The sequence below is a fragment of the Haemorhous mexicanus genome, chromosome 25 (genome assembly GCF_027477595.1).
Source record: "Haemorhous mexicanus isolate bHaeMex1 chromosome 25, bHaeMex1.pri, whole genome shotgun sequence".
NCBI lineage: Eukaryota > Metazoa > Chordata > Aves > Passeriformes > Fringillidae > Haemorhous > Haemorhous mexicanus.
This window is the reverse complement of record NC_082365.1, coordinates 1044137-1063131: the sequence shown is the minus strand read 5'-3', so window position 1 is coordinate 1063131 and position 18995 is coordinate 1044137. Positions and strand designations below refer to the sequence as shown.

The 18995-nt window shown below is 56.2% G+C and overlaps 1 protein-coding gene across 3 annotated transcripts in view; it reads right to left on the bottom strand.

Annotated features, from left to right (window-relative positions):
• PLXNA2 (plexin A2) overlaps positions 1–18995 on the bottom strand; it is a 138591-nt gene that overhangs the window by 26187 nt on the left and 93409 nt on the right. For all 3 annotated transcript variants that reach the window (XM_059867517.1, XM_059867516.1, XM_059867515.1), the window contains exons 13-20: positions 13479–13630; positions 10303–10420; positions 9074–9210; positions 5923–6090; positions 5342–5435; positions 2973–3212; positions 2659–2802; positions 1113–1347 (exon numbers count right to left, since the gene is read on the bottom strand). In XM_059867517.1, coding sequence (XP_059723500.1) covers positions 1113–1347; positions 2659–2802; positions 2973–3212; positions 5342–5435; positions 5923–6090; positions 9074–9210; positions 10303–10420; positions 13479–13630 — 1288 coding nt within the window. The remainder of the gene's footprint in view (positions 1–1112; positions 1348–2658; positions 2803–2972; positions 3213–5341; positions 5436–5922; positions 6091–9073; positions 9211–10302; positions 10421–13478; positions 13631–18995) is intronic.

Here is an 18995-nt window from a genome sequence, read left to right as displayed (position 1 = left end):
CTCTCGCCGTGGGCAGGGCAGGAGGGGCAGCTCAGGGAGGGGCTCCAGGGAGCTGAGCAGCCCCGGAGGCTCCGTCTCAGCAGCCCAGGGTGGGAGAGCAGGCTCTGCTCAGAGCAGACTGAGAACAAAGCTGTGGTTAATTTGTATGCAGTTCACACCTGTGCACACACACCTAAAACACCTTTAAAGGCTGCGCAGAGAAACAAGGATCTGTTTTCATAACTTGGTGCCTCCCCTGTTTCCCTTTCTTCTTGTTTTCCTCCTCTATCAACAGTTGGCAAGATAATAAAATCTGATGCAGATCAAATCTGAGCTGCTGCAGGGGTCGGGAAGGGATTTATTCTTCCTCTCCTAACACCGTGTTGTACAGCTGGATGTGTCTCCTCCTGTTCCCTCTCCAAAGTGTGACGTGCTGGCTCAGGAAGCCTCTGTACCCCAGCTGGGCTGTGCCAAGCTGAATCTGTGGCTTCTCCTGAATACATCTCAATTTTTGCCCTGTGCTTTCAAGGCTACCCTTGCAATCAGCTGAACAAATCCAATGCAATTCTCTCTCTCCACTATGAAATGGGCAGTTATTTATTTTGTTTTGATTAAGCCCCTTCCCAGGTGGGAGGAGCAGGAAACAACAGCAGCACCCCCCAAAAATCCACCTTCACCTGTGGGGTGAGGAGGGCTCAGCTGCCTCCTTGCAGGGGACAGGACTCGTTCATGTGCAAACTCTCAAGCAGCAGCTCTGGATACTCCAAATAACCCCCAAAATTTGGGCAGGCTGCCTAAGCAGCATCAAGCTCTAATCCCATTCTCTGCACATCAGAGCCGTGTCTGCTGCTCGCACACTGCAGGCTGCCACCCTCCCGCGGTGGGGCAGGCCTGGGAACCCCCAGAAATCCCACAAAAAAACCACAAAAAACCCACAGAAAACCCACAAAAAACCACAAACCCTAAGGAGCACCCACAAACCTCAAGGAGCACCTGCAAACCCCAAGGAGCACCCACAAACCCCAAGGAGCTCCCACCCAGCTCCCCGCTGCACGCCCCGGGGCACTGGGAGACCCGGGACCCCAGCCATGGAGCTGCAGCCCCCAGGGACACCCAGCCCCAGCAGCACTGACCCTCCTTGCACTCCAGGGCCACCCGGGACTCCAGGTTGTCCATCTGCATCTGCAGCCTCTTGAGGGTGAGGTCGTTCTCGCGGGACTTGCGCTTGTAGGCGATGAGGACGATGATGACGATGATGAGGAGCAGCGAGCCGCCGGCCGCGATGCTGACGATGGCGGGCAGGGTCAGCAGGCTGTCAGAGACGATGCTCACCGAGCCAGGGGAGAAGGCCACCCCCCCAACACGCACCTGCAGGGCACACAGCACGGCTGAGCGGGGCGTGCCCCTGGGCCAAAGCCCGTCCTGCCCACCCCGGGGCCCTGCAGTTCCCTGGGGAAGCACCGAGCCACCTCTGCTCAGGAACAGAAAACCCCAATTGCCTTCAAACACAGAGGGGGCTGCTTGTGTGAGCGCAGGGAGGCTTCAAGAGATGATAAATGTGCCAGCCCTTCACTATCTGGGCTTTGTTCTTATTATCTGATGGCTCCATTTGACTTTCATTTTATAAGCTTTCAAGTCCTTTTCGTAAACCACGGACGTTAACAAGCCCCTGATCATTCCACTGACAAGAAACCAGAGTGAGTGCAAGGGCAGAGCAGAGAAGGCAGCAGAAAGCCCCACGTGAGAGCTGTGGAGCAAACAGGCTGGAGTTTACACCAGGACAGGCTTTTCTTGGATGTGCCCTGGCCGCAGATGTGAGCAGCTCTCAGCCAGGTTGAGCTGCTGGGAGTCACACTGTGATAATCTGAATATGTTTTGGATGCTGAGCTTCAAGGGAAATAAATCACAATTACAATCTCATTTGGGCTCTGCTCAGGCAGTTCAGCAGCTGGGGCTTGGTCTGCAGGAGGAGCAGAGGAAGCAGCGATGCCCAAACCCCGAGCAGAGGGAGGCACTGGGGGCTCTCCTGGATGAGGGTGTTGATCCAGCCACTCCAGGGTTCAGATGTTCCTGGCTCCTGCCTCGGGAAACGGCAAAACCTTTCCATGCACTTGGCAGCTCAGGTCTGTCTCTGTGGGCTCATTAAAGCCTCCAGGAGGGAGAACACTGGGAATGCTCTCAACTTCATCCAGAGCAGGGATGGCACCCAGTGCCAAAGGCACTGCCAGAGAGATCTGTTCCTTCTGGAAGGCTCTGAGGGGCATTTTTCCTTCTAGAAGGGAGTGACTCTGAGGGAAGGACAAAGTCTCTCCATGCTAATCCACATCAATATTTTAAACTTCCAATCAGACACCGATAAAATGGAAAATCTGACTGGGGATTGCGTATCCAAGTGAGTCAGGGAGCTAAAGAAGGGGGATGAAGGGAGGGGAGGAGAAGGGAAGGGGATGCTGGAGAAGGAAGATGAAGGGTGGGGAGGGGAAGGGGATGCTGGAGAAGGAGGATGAAGGGTGGGGAGGGGAAGGGGATGCTGGAGAAGGAGGATGAAGGGTGGGGAGGGGTAGGGGATGCTGGAGAAGGAGGATGAAGGGTGGGGAGTGGAGGGGAAGGGGATGCTGGAGACGGAGGATGAAGGGTGGGGAGGGGAAGGGGATGCTGACAGGACATGCAGCCCCTCACCATCACTTTGTGTTGCCCGGTGAGGGTGGGGGGCTCGCACAGCAGCTGCGTCTCGGACACGGTGACGGCGCAGGGCGTCTCCCCGATCAGCACCGAGTAGTTGAGCTTGGCTCCTCCCGGGGCGGGCGGGCACAGGTTCCTGCCCTGGGGACACGGGGACACAACAGCGACGAAGATGCAGCACATTCCTCCAGCTCCCACCTCGTGCAAACAGCGGGGCTCTTTAAGGCACCCCAAACCCCACAGCAGGGAGAACCCCCCTCCCTCCCGGGGGTTTCGGGGGCTCCCCACGGGCCGAGCCAGGCTCTCCTTACCTTCAGGATGATGGGAGAGCCCGGCTTCTGCTCCAGCACCCCGGTGGAGCTCAGCATCTCAAAGGTGGGGTCGGGGTAGTAGATGAACTTGGTGTCGTTGTAGAGCAGCAGGGACTGGACGTTGTTGAAGATGAAGCCGAACTCGTCCGGGCGCTCCACGGCGTCCAGCCCCGGGCGGTACTCGGCGCTCAGCGGCGGCGCCAGGCACGCCAGGACCGTGGAGTTCAGCACCTTGCACACCTGGGGAGGGGGACACAGCAGGGAACACTGCCCTGAGCACCACCCTGCACACCTGGGGATGGGGACACAGCATGGAACACTGCCCTGAGCACCACCCTGCACACCTGGGGATGGGGACACAGCAGGGAACACTGCCCTGAGCACCACCCTGCACACCTGGGGATGGGGACACAGCAGGGAACACTGCCCTGAGCACCACCCTGCACACCTGGGGATGGGGACACAGCAGGGAACACTGCCCTGAGCACCACCCTGCACACCTGGGGATGGGGGAACAGCAGGGAACACTGCCCTGAGCACCACCCTGCACACCTGGGGATGGGGACACAGCAGGGAACACTGCCCTGAGCACCTGGGGAAAGGGGTTTCAGCAGGGAACACTCTGCCCTGAGCTGGGGCTGTGGTGTTCACCACCCTGCACATCTGGGGAGGGGGGAACAGCAGGGAACACTGCCCTGAGCACCACCCTGCACACCTGGGGAAGGGGACACAGCAGGGAACACTGCCCTGAGCACCACCCTGCACACCTGGGGATGGGGACACTGCAGGGAACACTGCCCTGCACCTGGGGACGGGGGAACAGCAGGGAACACTGCCCTGAGCACCACCCTGCACACCTGGGGATGGGGACACAGCAGGGAACACTGCCCTGAGCACCACCCTGCACACCTGGGGATGGGGACACAGCAGGGAACACTGCCCTGAGCACCACCCTGCACACCTGGGGACGGGGACACAGCAGGGAACACTGCCCTGAGCACCACCCTGCACACCTGGGGAGGGGGGACACAGCAGGGAACACTGCCCTGAGCACCACCCTGCACACCTGGGGAGGGGGAGTTTTAGCAGGGAACACTGCCCTGAGCTGGGGCTGTGGTGTTCAGCACCTTGCACACCTGGGGAAGGGGAGTTTTAGCAGGGAACACTCTGCCCTGAGCTGGACCCTGAGGCTCTGGTGGATGGGAAGCCCAGTGGGTTCATGCTTAGCTGGGAATGTTTAATCCAGGCTTGATGCTCCGTGGTCTCAGAGCTCTTTTCCAACCTTGCTGATTCCATGAGGCATTACTGCCATAATTTGGGTAATTTGCTTCTCCTCCAGCCAGCTTGAAGGCACTGGGGTAGATGGAGGGTGAGCCCAAAATGAGCCATGTTTCAGTGCAGCTAAAGGCTCACACGGCAGCTCTTACTTATTTTTCTTTATTTTTTTCCATTTCTTTCCACTTTCCTCCTCTCTAGCTCTGAAGCAGACCCATAGGGAATACCAGTTCCCTGCTGCAAATGGGTGATTAGAGACCATTCCCAAATGCCAGCCAGGGAAGGGAACAGATCATGTGACACTGGTGGGCAGGAGGGAACATGAAGGTCATCTCCTGCTGGGCTGAGGACACCCACAGCTCCTGCAGCCCTCAAAGCAGGGAAATCACTGATTTATGGGGCTCTTGCCTTGTAAAGCAGCAAGAGCCCAACCACTTGGCCTCCCTCCATAACTGAAAGATTTAATTTCACTCAATTTTGTGTCTTCAGAATTATTTTTGTAGCACTATAACTGCAAGTGCTAGCAACAAAATTAGATGTCTTTTTAAAAAGAGCTCAGATGAAAAAGGTCTTGAGGGGGAGAAAAGGAATTGGAAAAGACCTCTCAGTGATTTGCCCTTTCCAAGAGAGTACAGACTCAGTCACAAAGATCGCTGCATAGAAACAACATATTTCAGCTTTACTTGGCCAGAATAATTTCTGAAGTCCTGGAGGTTCAATTCTGACTTGTAGCACACACAAGAACCTCCCTTAGTCCCCATTCAGCTGGGGGTTCATCTCAGCTTCTCACTCATGGACTGAAAGAACACAGGCAGGGGGAGGAGATAATCTCACATTTTGTGTGTCAAATTCCCTCTTCCCAGTGCCCCCAGTTTGGGGGAGTGCAGGAAATACCCCCAGAGCAGCTTTGGCCGTGTCAGACCTGCCCAGGCAGGCAGCCCTGGCAGCAGTGCCCAGGCAGAGGTGCAGGAGGCAGCAGCAGTGCCAGGCAGGGTGCAGGAGGCAGCAGCAGTGCCCATGCAGGGGTGCAGGGTGCAGGAGGCAGCAGCAGTGCCCATGCAGGGGTGCAGGTGCTGCTCCCAGCCCCTACTCACGTTGATGAACTCCTTGCCGTTGTGCTTGACGCGGATCCGCGGCTCCTGGATCACGTCCAGGTTGGAGCCAGTGACAGTCAGGGGCGTGTGGCCGCTGTGGGAAGCCAGGAGAGGCTGATCAGGGCTGGGCTGGGCCCCAGGGACAAGGTGCCAGTAGGGTTTGGTTTAGGAGGATGAGTACAGCCCGGGGCTTTCAGCAGTGTCCCACCCTGTCCCTCACACTCCCTTTGGATCACCATCAGCTTTTTCCTTTCTAGGTGGCTGCTGGCTGCTGTGGTGCTCCAGGACCACAAGAAGGAGCCTTTAAGGAGCAGCTGTGCCCTTCTGCAGCAGAGGGGGTGTTCTGGGCTTTGGCTGAGCCCCCAGACTCCTGGTGCAGGGTCTGCTGTGGCTGCCTGGCCGAACACAACCTCCCTGGAACCCCAGGCCTGAGCTGTGCTAAATGCAAACCCCAGAAATGCCCAGCCCTGACCCGTTCAGGATGCTGGGTGGGATGTGCATTCCCAAACAGCTCCTTTTGTGGCCTGGGGGTGTGCTGAGGAGCCCCAGAGCAGGGGAGGGCCAAGCAGGTGCTGCTTTACCTGGCGATGCTCCACTCAGGCTCGATGTGCTGCACCTTGGGGTCATCGATGTACTCAAAGAGCAAAGTTCTCTCCAGCTGAGCCCTGTCCACGCTGACAGAGACCTGAACAGCCCCCAGGCCGTGGGCTGAGGGCGCTGACACACAAACAATCTCGTCCATGGATCGCCTGCACAGGAGGGAAGCGGGCAGTGTTAATGGGGTGGAGGGCAGGGACCAGCCTTGGTCCTGTCCTGGGGCAGCCCAGAAAGGGCTGAGCCTACAGCCAGCCCCACACTGGTACGGGGAAGCTGCAGAGGTGGGCAGGAGGGTGTGGCATGGAAGGAAAGGTGGGGGGCTGTGCCCCGAGCTCTGCCCGTGGTGAGAGCAGCGCAGCCCCCCTGAAATCCCTCTCTGTGCCAAGCTGCAGCTCCACATCCCCCGAACCCGCTGCCGTCTGCTGGGCGTGCGAGAGCAGATGGCTGCCTTTTCAACGGGATGCATGAGCTCAGGGGAAAGCCAAATTCCTCCCCTCCCCAGCCCAGTGCACACACGAGGCTCTTGTGAGCGGCACAATGAGCAGCCCCTGCCTGGGAAGGGCCGTGGCACCGGCGGCGCTGCCTCGGCTTTGTGTCCCCTCAGAGCGGGGTGACCCCGGCTCCGTGCTGCCTGGCTGGACACAACAGACCATCTGCTGCCACCAGAGCCCCGGAGCAGGGGGAGGCAGTGACACAGTGAGGCACTGCCACAGCACAAAGGCACCGGTGGGAGGAGGGATGGAGAAGGGGAATGAGATCTGAGCATCCAGAACAGAGCTGGGAGGAACCACCCGGCTCCGTGGACACTGATCCTACAACAAGTGCTGGAGGCACATTCCTGGCAGGCCAGTGCTCCTGCAGGGCCACCTGTGGCTGTCCTTGCTGCCCAAACCCACCCCAGCTCCCTGCAAAGTCAGTGCTCTTTCTGTGGCTCCTTTGGTTTTGGGTTCCCCCAGGGGAGAGGGCAGGAAGGTCTGCAGCACCTCACTGCCAGTCTGGTACTTCAAACCTGAATGGGCAACCTTCACCTCCCTCACCATCCTCAGGGGCTGTGGAGGTGCCTGGGTGGCTGAGGCTCAGGTACAGCCGTGTCCCTGCTCTGCTTCCAGCAAAGCTCTGGCCTGTGCCTGCCAGGGGCACAAGGTGTGCTCCCCTCTCGGGGTCCTTACACACCCCCTGCCCTCTCTCACGGGCATGCAGGAGGGCATGGAACAGCAGGCACCACAATGTTCCCAGCTCACACCTCAGCCCTTCCACCCCCCACATGCGAGGGGACAGAAACAGCCCCCTGAAACACCTCAAACAGAAACAGCCCCCTGCAACACCTCAAACAGAAACAGCCCCCTGAAACACCTGAAACCAGAAACAACCCCCTGAAACACCTCAAACAGAAACAGCCCCTGAAACACCTCACACAGAAACAGCCCCCTGAAACACCTCACACAGAAACAGCCCCCTACAACACCTCAAACCAGCTGCATTGACCAGTGCTGCTGATGCAATAACACATCCACCCCTGCCTGCCCTCCTCCTGCTCCTTTTCCTATCCTCACTTGGTTTTATCACATCCACCTTGGCTTAATTTAGCCACAAAGGCTTCCTCGTGTGAGGAGTGGGATTCTCCAGGCTCTGAGCTGCGTCTCAGAGTGACTCTGTGCAGCCTGATGGGTTCCTGCCCTGCTGCTGCCCACCCCGTGCCTGCCCAGCTCTGGCACGGGCTGGGAGTGATGCAGGGCTGCTGGCAGAGCAGCTCCCAGCTCCCTGGGATCAGCTAATTAGCTCTCTGTGCTATTATTGTGTCGTCATGGTGAATCTACCCATTCCTCCGATCAGAGAGGGGAGAACGGGGGAAGCTGTAATTAGAGGGAATCTCATTAGGAGCTGCTTCATCTCATCAGGCTCCCCCACGCCCTGGAGTACAATTGGAGTTCATTGCCTCAGAAGAGTGCATCCAGCCCCGGAGCACAGCGAGGATGGGGCACTCAGCCCCTGCTGCCTGGCCCAAGTTCCTGTCCTGCTGCCACCAGAACATCCAGGGAACCCAAACTCCCCCGGGTTTGCAGGTCAGTAGCTGCAGGTTGTCTGAGCAGGATCAGGTGTTTATTTAAGGGATGATATTCCAGGGCCCCACACCTCTGCTGTTCCCTGTCTCCAGCTGAGGCAGCAATTTGGCATCTTTGTTTGGGATGTGGGAGGAAATATTGATGGATTAGTTACACTGCTTAACACCTGCAGGGCTGAGCTGCACTGGAAGGTTCTGGAATGCCCTGGGCACCATCCCGGGATGGATCCAGAGCAAGCCCTGCTGATAACCCAATGTGCTTCCACACCCAAGAACCTCTCAGGCTTTTGGATGAGAAATTCACCTCCAGGGATCTTTGCTTTCCCAGAAACTTCCTCAGCTCCTCCTGGGCAGCCTGAGTGAGGATCTGGGAGGCAGAATCCCTTTGGATACCAGGCTGCCACCCAGGCTGTGCCCACTGCCAGCAGGGTGGGCAGGGCTGTGTACTGATACACACAGATGTAAACCACACACCTCTTTTTTAAGTAAGCCCCAGGAAAGCCCATTAAACCCTGCAAATGTCAACTGTGTGTTTACACTGCTGGGGAAAAAGCAAATTTGCCATGGAAATCCCAGCAGAGATTGATGGCTGTGCAAGTTCCTCAGCAGGAGGGGTGAGGAACCCTTGCCTTGCTCGGCCCTGAGGATCCCAGACCCTTTTTAGGAGGCTGAGGCACCTGCAGCAGTGGCTACAATAAAAGCAGTGCAGGTCTATGAAAAGAGAAAGGAGATATTTCATAGGAATGTTCCATTTTCTTCAGAGCAGCCAGGCTGGGGGCAGGTACTGGTGACCAATATAAGCATATTTCCATCCCAGAGGTGTTTCCCTGTGATTTTCAGAGCAGTTACCAATGGAACTGCATTAAAATGAAATAATGAACAGCACTGACACGATGAATCCCTCCCTTGCCATGCCAGCCTCCATCACAATAAAAGAGAAGATGGTTTCATGCAATAAAGGAGGGAATGGGAGCCTCAGGGGCTTCCCAGATGGATTTTTGCACGTTCAGCTCCAGCAGATCCGTGCTGGGCTGGGAGCAGGAGGTGCTGCAGGAGCCTGTGCTGTCTCTTACTCGAGGAATTCGCAGGTCTGGTTCCCCAGGAGCACGGAGACGTGGCTGCCAGCCCCCAGGTGGTGGCCAGAGATGGTCACCATGGTCCCTCCCGACTCCGGGCCACGGCTGGGGCTCAGGAAACTCACAGCTGGAGTCTGCAGGGAGGAAAGGACAGCTCAGTGCCCCTGCTGCAGCCAGGGAGCTGCTGCGGGGGCCTGTGACAGGGCAGGACATCCCTGAAGTGTCCAAGCCAGGCTGGACAGGGCTTGGAGCAGCCTGGGCTGGTGGAAGGTGTCCTGCCCATGGAAGGGGTGTCCTGCCCATGGTAGGGGTGTCCTGCCCATGCAGGGGTGTCCTGCCCATGGTAGGGGTGTCCTGCCCATGGCAGGGGTGTCCTGCCCATGGAAGGGGTGTCCTGCCCATGGCAGGGTTGTCCTGCCCATGGAAGGGGTGTCCTGCCCAAGGAAGTGGTGTCCTGCCCATGGTAGGGGTGTCCTGCCCATGGCAGGGTTGTCCTGCCCATGGAAGGGGTGTCCTGCCCATGGAAGGGGTGTCCTGCCCATGGAAGGGGTGTCCTGCCCATGGCAGGGGTGTCCTGCCCATGGAAGGGGTGTCCTGCCCAAGGAAGTGGTGTCCTGCCCATGGCAGGGTTGTCCTGCCCATGGAAGGGGTGTCCTGCCCATGGCAGGGGTGTCCTGCCCATGGAAAGGGTGTCCTGCCCATGGCAGGGGTGTCCTGCCCATGGAAAGGGTGTCCTGCCCGTGGCAGGGTTATCCTGCCCATGGAAGGGGTGTCCTGCCCATGCAGGGGTGTCCTGCCCATGGAAGGGGTGTCCTGCCCATGGTAGGGGTGTCCTGCCCATGGAAGGGGTGTCCTGCCCATGGAAGGGGTGTCCTGCCCATGCAGGGGTGTCCTGCCCATGGCAGGGGTGTCCTGCCCATGCAGGGGTGGCACAGGGTCTTTGAGGATCCCTTCCAACCCAACCCAATCTGTGATTCCATGATCACTGCTCTGGGGGTGCAAAGCTGGATCCAAGCACTGTGGGAGCCCTGGTTGATCCAGAGGGGGCTCTCAATCCTCCTGCAAGCTGTGCTTGCTGAGTGAGCCACCAAAAACCGAGCAACACCGGGGGAAAGCCCCAGGAAAAAACCCAGCAATTCCAGGACTGCCCTCCGGAGCTGAAGCCCCTCCGTGTGCCAGGCTCAGCTCCGGGGGGACACACGTGCTGTCCCCAGCAGGACACTCACCACGAACACGTAGTGCTGCGCCGACTTGGCCGTGAACTCGGGCTTGCACTCTCCGATGCACAGGAGCACTGGGCCGGAGCTGATCCCTGGAAGCGCCTGCCCCATTTCACAGACGATCCTGGAAGCACAAATGCCTCAGAGGAGCTTTGGCAGGAGGTGCCAGCAGTGCCCTGCACAGCTCCACGCTGCCTTTATTTCTCCTTTCTCCCCCCGCTCCTCTTTAACTTTGATATCTGCCTCTTTGGAAGGAGTTAATTACTGAGTCTATTTTTACCCCGTGTAGTAATTTAAAGGAAAAAAAATCAAAATTAGACATAATTATTACAAGCTGTAAACTCCAGAGCAAAGCAGAGCACTAATGGCAATATATTAGCCAGTAGCAAAGTGAGTGCGAAGTCCTCAGAGTAACAGATGAGTTCATTAAGGGAACAGCTCACACTGCAGACTCCCAGTTAATCACAACGGCAGAAACCTGCTGGGGGATGATAGAGACAGCCCTGGAGAGCAGCTTCTGCTGGGGGACAGGGCTGGCTGCCACTCACACACTCGTGGTGGTGGCAGGGGCTCCTGGCGTGCTCCAGCTCAGCCCCGTGGGCACATCCTGAGGCTGGGGAAGCTGCAGGGCCAGGGAGAGCAGCTGGGGTGAACCACAGCTGATGGATGAGTAACCCCAAAAGCGCAGGGCAAAGCTGCAGGGCCAGGGAGAGCTGCTGGGGCTGTCCATGGCTGCTCACTGAGGATGAATAACCCCCAAATCCCAGGGCACGGGGGATGTGTGACACCAGCTGGGCATGGGATCAAGCGGATGCCAGGCATGCCAGCAGGTTTGGGGGAGGTTTTCAGAGGGGCATCAGCTGGCAGGGCTCTCCAGATGGACCTGGATGCTGCTTGCTCCCACAGCAATGCTGGGAAGATAAATTCAAGAGCATCCCTGCAGGCTCTGGAAGCTGAGGGTGGGAGGAACCTGCCCCAGACTGGAAATCTGGGAGGGGAATTGGAGATGGGTGATTGGCCTCAGGGAGGAAGAGCTGAAGGCAGGAGTGACCTGCCTGAGGCAGGAGGTGCAGGTGAGGGGATCTGACCCTGGGAGTGGGGCCAGAGAAGAGCCAGAGCAGCCTCTGCCTGCTGAGGCTGAAGGAGAAGGAAGCTCTCACTCCTCTGCCCATCACACACTAAGACATAAAAGGCCACAGTTAGGGGAGGCAGTGTTTGAGCTGCCTTCAGCAGCTTTAAATTCACTGCAAATAAAAAATAAAATAAAATAAAATAAACCAGGAAGACTGAAGGAAAAAAGGAGCTGCTGTGCACAGGTGATGCCAGGAGGCCTGACGAAATACACACATGCTGGTAAAGAGCTGGAACGTGCACGTCCTCGCTGCTGCACTTCAAAAGGGGCTGCCTGGAGAGATGCTGCCTTTGGAGAGCAGGGATTGAAGCCTCTCAGCTCCCAGCCTTCCTCTGCCACGTGCTCCTCGCTCTGCCTTTCAACCAGACATCGCCCCTGCACCTCTCTGCCTGTTATTCCTTCACCTCCTCCTCCTCCTCCTCCTGCAGACTGGCAGCAGGGAGGGGAGGCTGAGCTTGGGGCCAAGCAAACAAAGCCTGCAGGGTGATTCCCGGCACCCCAAGGGCAGGAGAGGAGAGGGGAGGTTCTCTCTGCCCGAGGAAACACCAAGCACTCAACTCTGCCGGCAGAGCAGCAGCTGCAGCCCAGCCCGGGCAGGGCCGGGGGTGGGACAGGGCACGAGTGACCCTGGGCACACCTGGTCCGGTCCTGCTCAGAGCCAAATCCCCAGCAGGTACCTTGTTACAAAATGATGCATTCGGCAGAGCTGTAGGGTGCTGATTGCCGGGCTAAGTGGCCCTTTCACCAACATTAACCTAATTGCTGGCTGATAGATTGCGGGGCTGGAGCATATGGCAGAGTCATTACAGTCCTGGAATTCAGTCTGCCCACAGAACCCTTAAGAGGGTCCTTTTATCTGTATTCATCTTTAAAAGGCAGCTCTCATGCTAACGCTTGCTGTTATCTGCCCAGGGTAAATGTTTTAATGATGTTAACAAACTTTGAAAGCTCAAGAGCCATAATTAGAGTCATGATTATAAAATCAGGGTTTCATACCATCAAAGGGGGATAATTTCATAATCTTCCATCCTTTTTTTGAAAAATAAAGTATAACAACGTGCTGCTCAGCAGAACAGCCCCAACTGCTCACAGTGATGGGGCATTGGTGCCATTCCTGCAGCAGCCCCAAGCACCCTTCACCCTGTGATCCCAAATCCCCTGGCATCTGCACTGCCCCTCGCTGCTCCAGAGGGGTCAGCAACGCCCCTGCTGCCTCACAGATGGGCAAAGAAACACCAAGAAAGGACAAAACCCAACCACCATCACCACGTGCTGCTGGTGACACGTCCTGGGCCTGCTGGGGTCCGAGTGGGAGCCACCAAATGAAGTTCCCAGCAGAGGACAACTCCTCCCAGCTGCTCCCCCAGCTGGGGCAGATCTGTGCTGCTGGGAGCACCCACGGGACCTTGGCCAGCTCCACACTGCCCAGGACACCGTCCTGGTCCCCAGCAGGAGGTGACACACCCAAGAGCAGACATCACCTACTTCTCCTGTCCCACAGATGTCCCCAAACACGCCCGGAGCACCTCGGCTCCCCCAGCCCAGCCCCGAGGGGCAGCACAGGAGCGGGTGCCACGCCGTGGGGCGCGTTTGCCCGTCCCCTGTCACAGGCCTGCTCTGTAATTTTGGGCTGACGTTTTTCTTAGTGAAACAAATGGAGTGACTGCAGGGGAGCCCACTCGGAGCGCGGGGCTGTCACCGCCTCGCCCGCCTAACAAATGGCTGCTGCAGCCGGCGGCGCCGGCGGAATTCCAAGTGGGATGGGGAGGCAGCAGCAGCAAGGTGCTCATCAGCAGAGGTGCTTAGGCAAGCAGGAACGGCGGTGCAAGGAAACAGAACATTTAATGCAAGCTTAAAGGGCCGCTGAAGCCCTGCAGAGAGAGGCCAGCTGTGGGAAGTGAAGGAATGTGCGGGAATCCCCTCCCATGCCCACCTCCACAGCACGGGCCCGGCTCTGGGTGAGTTTTTGGCCTCCTGAGCGTTGGCCGGAGGTCAGGGAGGAGTGCCCAGCCCCGGGGACAGGTGAGGGGACAGGTGAGGGGACACTCACTGCTCGGCCACGACGTAGTGCTCGGGCAGGGGCGTGCACTGCACCCCGGCCACCTGCACGCCCTGCGCGATCTCCGAGAAGTCCAGGCCCAGGTTCACCCCACGGATGGTCACCCTGGTCCCTCCTTCTGGGGGCCCCGACACCGTCAGGATCTGCAGGGAGACAGGACAAGGTGAGGTGACGTGTGGTGGTGTTTGGATGAGATGAGAATCTTGACTCCATGTTTCAGAAGGCTGATTTATTATTTTATGATATTATATGAAAAGAAAATGATATATTGAAACTATACTGAAAGAAATAGAGGGAAAGGATTTCATCAGAAGGCTAGGAAGGAATGAATAATGAAATCTTGTGACTGACCAGAGAGTCTGACACAGCTGCACTGGGATTGGTCATTAATTAAAAACAATCTGCATGAGACCAATCAAAGATGCACCTGTTGGTTAACCATCTCCAGACCACATTCACAGCAATCAGATAATTATTGTTTACATTTCTTTTCTGAGACTTCTCAGCTTCTCAGGAGAAAAATCCTGGAGAAGGAATTTTCATAAAACATGTCAGTGACGGTGACATCCCCACCAGGCCCCTTCTTCAGCCCCATCCCCGGTTTGGAACCTCTCCTGCTGCCAGACCAGCCAGGGCTGCCCCTCATGGCTCTTCTGGATGTCCTGGAGGAGCCCAAGGATGCTGAACTCCATCCCTGCCCTGCTCCAAGAGAGGACTCCAAGCTCCCTGAGCTGGCCAAGAAGGGGGGGCAGTGCCATTCCCAGAAATCCTTGTCGGACACACCTGGCTCCTATCTCCATCCAGAACAGGGGAAGTCACCTTCCAGAAGCAGCCTGGTGCTTGGAGAACTTCACCTTCTGCCTTGGCTGTTCTCTGAATGTTAATGTCACATTTTATTAGTGACTTGGCACCTCAAATGACTTAAAAATGTTAAAGGGTGAGGTGTGTGCTTTCAGGCTGCCTGTTTATAGCCTGCCTCAGCCATAATCAGCCCTGCTTCCCTGGACCTGCATTAAGGACAATCTCCTCTTCAATTAGGAGTATAAATTTCAATAATGCATGGTCACAAAATTTGGACCCAGGACTCTCAGACAGTTATCCTGAATCTGCCACTGCTCTGTTGTTGCTCTTGGGTGAGTTTCTAATCTTCCCTGTGCTGCAGTTATTAATAAATAAACACAATCCATAATAATGCAATTTAATTAATTTAATGGATAAATCTTGTTTATGCTTCTTTGTTCCACCCTTGTCTTTGGCAAAAAACTTGAGCTCTTCAGAACCTTTTCCTTGCTGTTTCCAGATGGATGGGTGGTTTTTCCACCTCCTCAGGAGCGAGGAAGGTGGCCAAGCACCAGTGCCACCATCCCAGTGACCTGCCCCACAGCAGCCCTCGTGGGACACCCCTGTCCCCATCACTTCTGTGCTTCCCAGTTCCCCAGAGCCTCTCCAAAAAGACACCCAAGATCTTCAAGAAGGAATCCCACCATCCCCACTAAACCAAGGGCCACATCCCCTTGGTTTTGGAGCACTGCCAGGGTGACTCCAGCACTTCCCTGGGCATTCTGCCCCATTTCTGGCCACACGTGCTGAGGTTATTCCAGCTCCATGCACCCACCAGAGCCACCGAGCCACCCCTCCTTCCTCCAGATCCTTTAATTCCCACCTCCCTCTCCCCTCCACCGCCTGCTGGAGGTTTTTTATTTATTCACCATGCACTGCCTGTTGTGCTGCTGCTCCCTGTAACTCACACCACGGCCTGTCTTGTACCATTTCGCTCTGGGAAGCTCGACGTGCTCGTAAACCCACTACAAAACCAAGCTGGGTTGTGTTACACCGAGTCCTGGAGGCCTGGTGGTGTTTACATCGCTGCTGGGGAATCACCTGAACTTGGCTGACAGTTACAACTGTCCTTTGCAGCTCTGGATGATGTTAAAATGCATTTGCTGGGGCACTTACTGCGCCGTCTCGTTGTCTCATCACTGCTCAAAAAAAAAAGAAGTCACTGCTTGCCATTTCCTGAGCTGAGCAGAAGCAGCAGGGCTGAGAGGCCTCCCCGAACAAAGCCCAGCTGATGCTGTATTTTAAAAATGTCCTGACCTGGAAAATCCCCAATATGGAGCTCCACTCGACCTAGATTTTAGTGGCCACTAATTGAACAGTTTTGAAGTAACTGTGCCATAAAGCAGCCCCAGGGTTAGAACAGATGCATTCAATTAATTACAGCTGGAGAGATTCAGTCAAAATCACAGAGAGAAGATAAGTCTTAAAGGTCCCAGTGCACCCAGAGCTGGGCACCCTCCGAGCAGCATCCTGGGCTTCTGGTTGGGGTGAGGGTGAGGCACCTCCAGCACAGCCAGCCCTGCTCTGCCTGGATCCCAGTGGGAGCTGCAGGGCTGCCAGTCCCGATTTCTCATCTGAGACAGACAGGATTAGCAAGAAATGTTCGCCAATTTCAAGAAAATCACTTCACTAGACTGGCTTTTCACTTGGAGCTCTGTGGAGGATGAAAAGGACCTGCACAGGGCAGCTGAGAGAGAGCTAGGCCATTCCAGGAACTGGACCTTTGCTGTTTAGGAATCTGCACCTCTGCTGGAAGCTTTTTCAGGTTGTTTGCTAAACTGAAGCAGCTTGAAAGTCACTGAGATCTGAGCAGGGAGTGTGAGGCAGAATTATTCTGAGCAGGTCACCTCTCCCCACTGCAGAGACAAATCCCAGCCCAGCCCCTGCAGTAATGCTGGACAGGATCAGGTGTGCAGCCCTGCACTGGTCCTGAAACGGGCTGGTTGCAGGGATGAGGGGGTGCCAGGAGCTCAGCCACCCTCACACCCTGCCCTCGGCCAGGGAAGGGCTGCAGGTGCTCCAGAGCACTTCTCTTATTGCTGCTTTTTACCTGAAACCAAGGTAGGGACACCCAGGGCTGGAACCCAAAGGACTCCGAGGTTGGGATCCAAGGGACCCCCAGGTGGGATCCAAGGGACCCCCAAGGCTGGAACCCAAGGGACCCCCAGGTGGGATCCAAGGATCCCAGGGATCCAGGAGCCCCAGCCCAGTGCCAGAACCCTTCCCCTCGCAGCCTGCAGGAGACAGCTCCAGCAATGAGGATAAATGTTCTCAGTGTCATGTCTTGCTGCTCGAATCTTTCAGTGTTTCTGACATGAAGCAACATTTTGCCTGCAGAAGAAGTCAGTGAGGAGCTGGGGAGAGCTGGAGCTGGGGCTGCTGGGGCTTTCCCTGGAGCTGCAGGGAAGACACAGCCCTGCACAGCAAGCTCTTGGCATCTGCTCGGGGGCAGAGAGGGACCCCAATCAACGGCACAGCCCCTGCCCCCTCCCCAAACCCCATCACCTCCATCCTCTTTGTGCTTTTTTGCTGCTGCTCTGAGCCCTGGATCCCAGCTGATGAGCCCAGCGGGGAGGCAGCACATGAGCATTGTCATCCCGGCATGATCCCTCCTTGTCTCTGCCTCAGCTGATGGCACATTCAGAGCCTAATTGTTATCTCAGCAGAGCAACTCCATTATTCAGCCTGACACTGCCCCCCCTTCAGCTGTTTGTTGCGCTGATGTTATATTAATGAGGCCTGCAAATAAATGAATAGGAGATCAGAGTGCCGCTTGTTCGCCAGAAAACTGATTTTTATTTATTTATGGCTAAGGCCACGGGCTGGGTGGAAGTTTTAAGCTGCTGAGGGGACATTGCTGGGGAGGGCTGGACCTCTCACTCAGTGAGAGGACTGCAAATACCCCACTGCTCATTTACTTTTAGAACTATTAAGACACAATCTCTTTATTTATGCATCCCCCGAAGGCACTGGCGCCTGGGAGGCAGGCCCTTGACCTCAGCCTTGTCACAAAGAGTGAACCTGGCCAGATGAAGCAAAGGGAGTGGAAAGCAGCCCATATTAAAGGCTCTTTTACTCTGGGTAATCCAGGCTGCAATGTGAGCTCCAGTATGAGAGCAAACCCTGCTCCCCAGCCCTGTCACTGCTGGTGCCCAGGGGATGGGGGACGTGGCACCAGTGCCAGCTCTGGACCTGCCAGGGCCAGGTCAGTCCCAGCAGGGCAGGGTGTCCTCCCAGCTGCACAGCTCTGCAGCACGGGGCACTGCAAAATGGTACCCAAAATCCTGAGAAAACTCAGATATTGGGAAAGGACCCAGCAGCAACGAACGCTGGGAAGGTCTCATGGTGTCCTCCACAGTCTGACTCTGAGGGCTTAGACACAGACCTGGGGATGGAGTCAAGAAATCTGCAACAGCAGAGCTCTGCTCTTTTCTGCTTGGACAGAGCCCAAAAGTATTGCTTTCCAGTTGGACAGTGATAAAACACTTGGTGGCAGTGCCCTGCCTGCAGCCAGCTGCCAGAGCCAGCCTGGCACTGCTCACACACGAGTCACTTGGTGGCTGGAGCACAGAGCTTTTCCCCTTCTCTGCCCAGCTCAAGGAGGGGCAGATAAATGAGTCCAAGATTTCTTTGACTTGACAACTTTCTGCATGGTTTACGGGGAAGCAAAGCTCAGCAGAGGCTGTTTTGGTTCTTGTAGCACAACCTTGTGCAGCAGAACAGCACTTGGGCAAGAGAAATTTGGGTTCTGCCCAGTGGCAGAGCAAGGGGAAGATCCAAGGGAGCCTTTAAGGATCATTTTATCTCTTGGTAGCACAGCTGGGATTTGGAAATCAAAGAGACCAACCAAGCAGGGAAAGGACAGGCTTCCAGCCCCTTTTAGGGCTTTCCCATCCCTGCACAAGCAGCCCCAGCACTTCCCACCAGCTCCACTCTGCCCTGTACAAAACACTGCACAAGAGAAACACCTGCACAAGAGAAACACCTGCCCAGCAAAGGTGTACCACTGCTGGCAGAAGGCCGAAGGCAGAAATACCAAAATACCAAAACCAAATCTGATAACGTCCCTGAGGATGGATGGACCCTCCTCAGCAACATCGTTCTCCTGCCAGCCCCACCCAGCCCACACACAGCAGCAGCCTCTGTGCTTCCTCCTCTCCTCCATAAAAGGAGGTTGATGCCTCCCTCCCAGGGGATCTGAGCCAGTTTAGTTAAACCAGTGCAAAAACTAATTTAATTTAAGAGGAGACTGCCACGCTCACTTGGGCTCTGATGCAGATGGCAGATTTTGGGTGCTGAGCAGCGCTGCCAGCAGCATTGGTGTAACAGATTACTCTGATCCTGCTGTGTTACACCTTTTGCAGTGTGGATACACACCCAGGGCAAGGGAGGCTTTTTGGGGGGGGTTTAATTAACTGAGAAACCCAAACCTTCCTTCGTTCCCACCTGACAGGCGTGTCACTCCTCATAGCAGCGTTAACAGAGCGAGTGCAGTTTCACTGCTGAAAATGCTCCTGGGACACATTTTGCATCCCTCAGTGGGCTGAACAGAAATATCAGAACCACCAACTCCAGACTAATTAGCTCCCTGGTTTAATTAGCATTCCCGCCGCAGTCCGTGGCGGTCACCCCGGCCCGGGTGGGGCAGAGGCTGCACACCAAAACCAT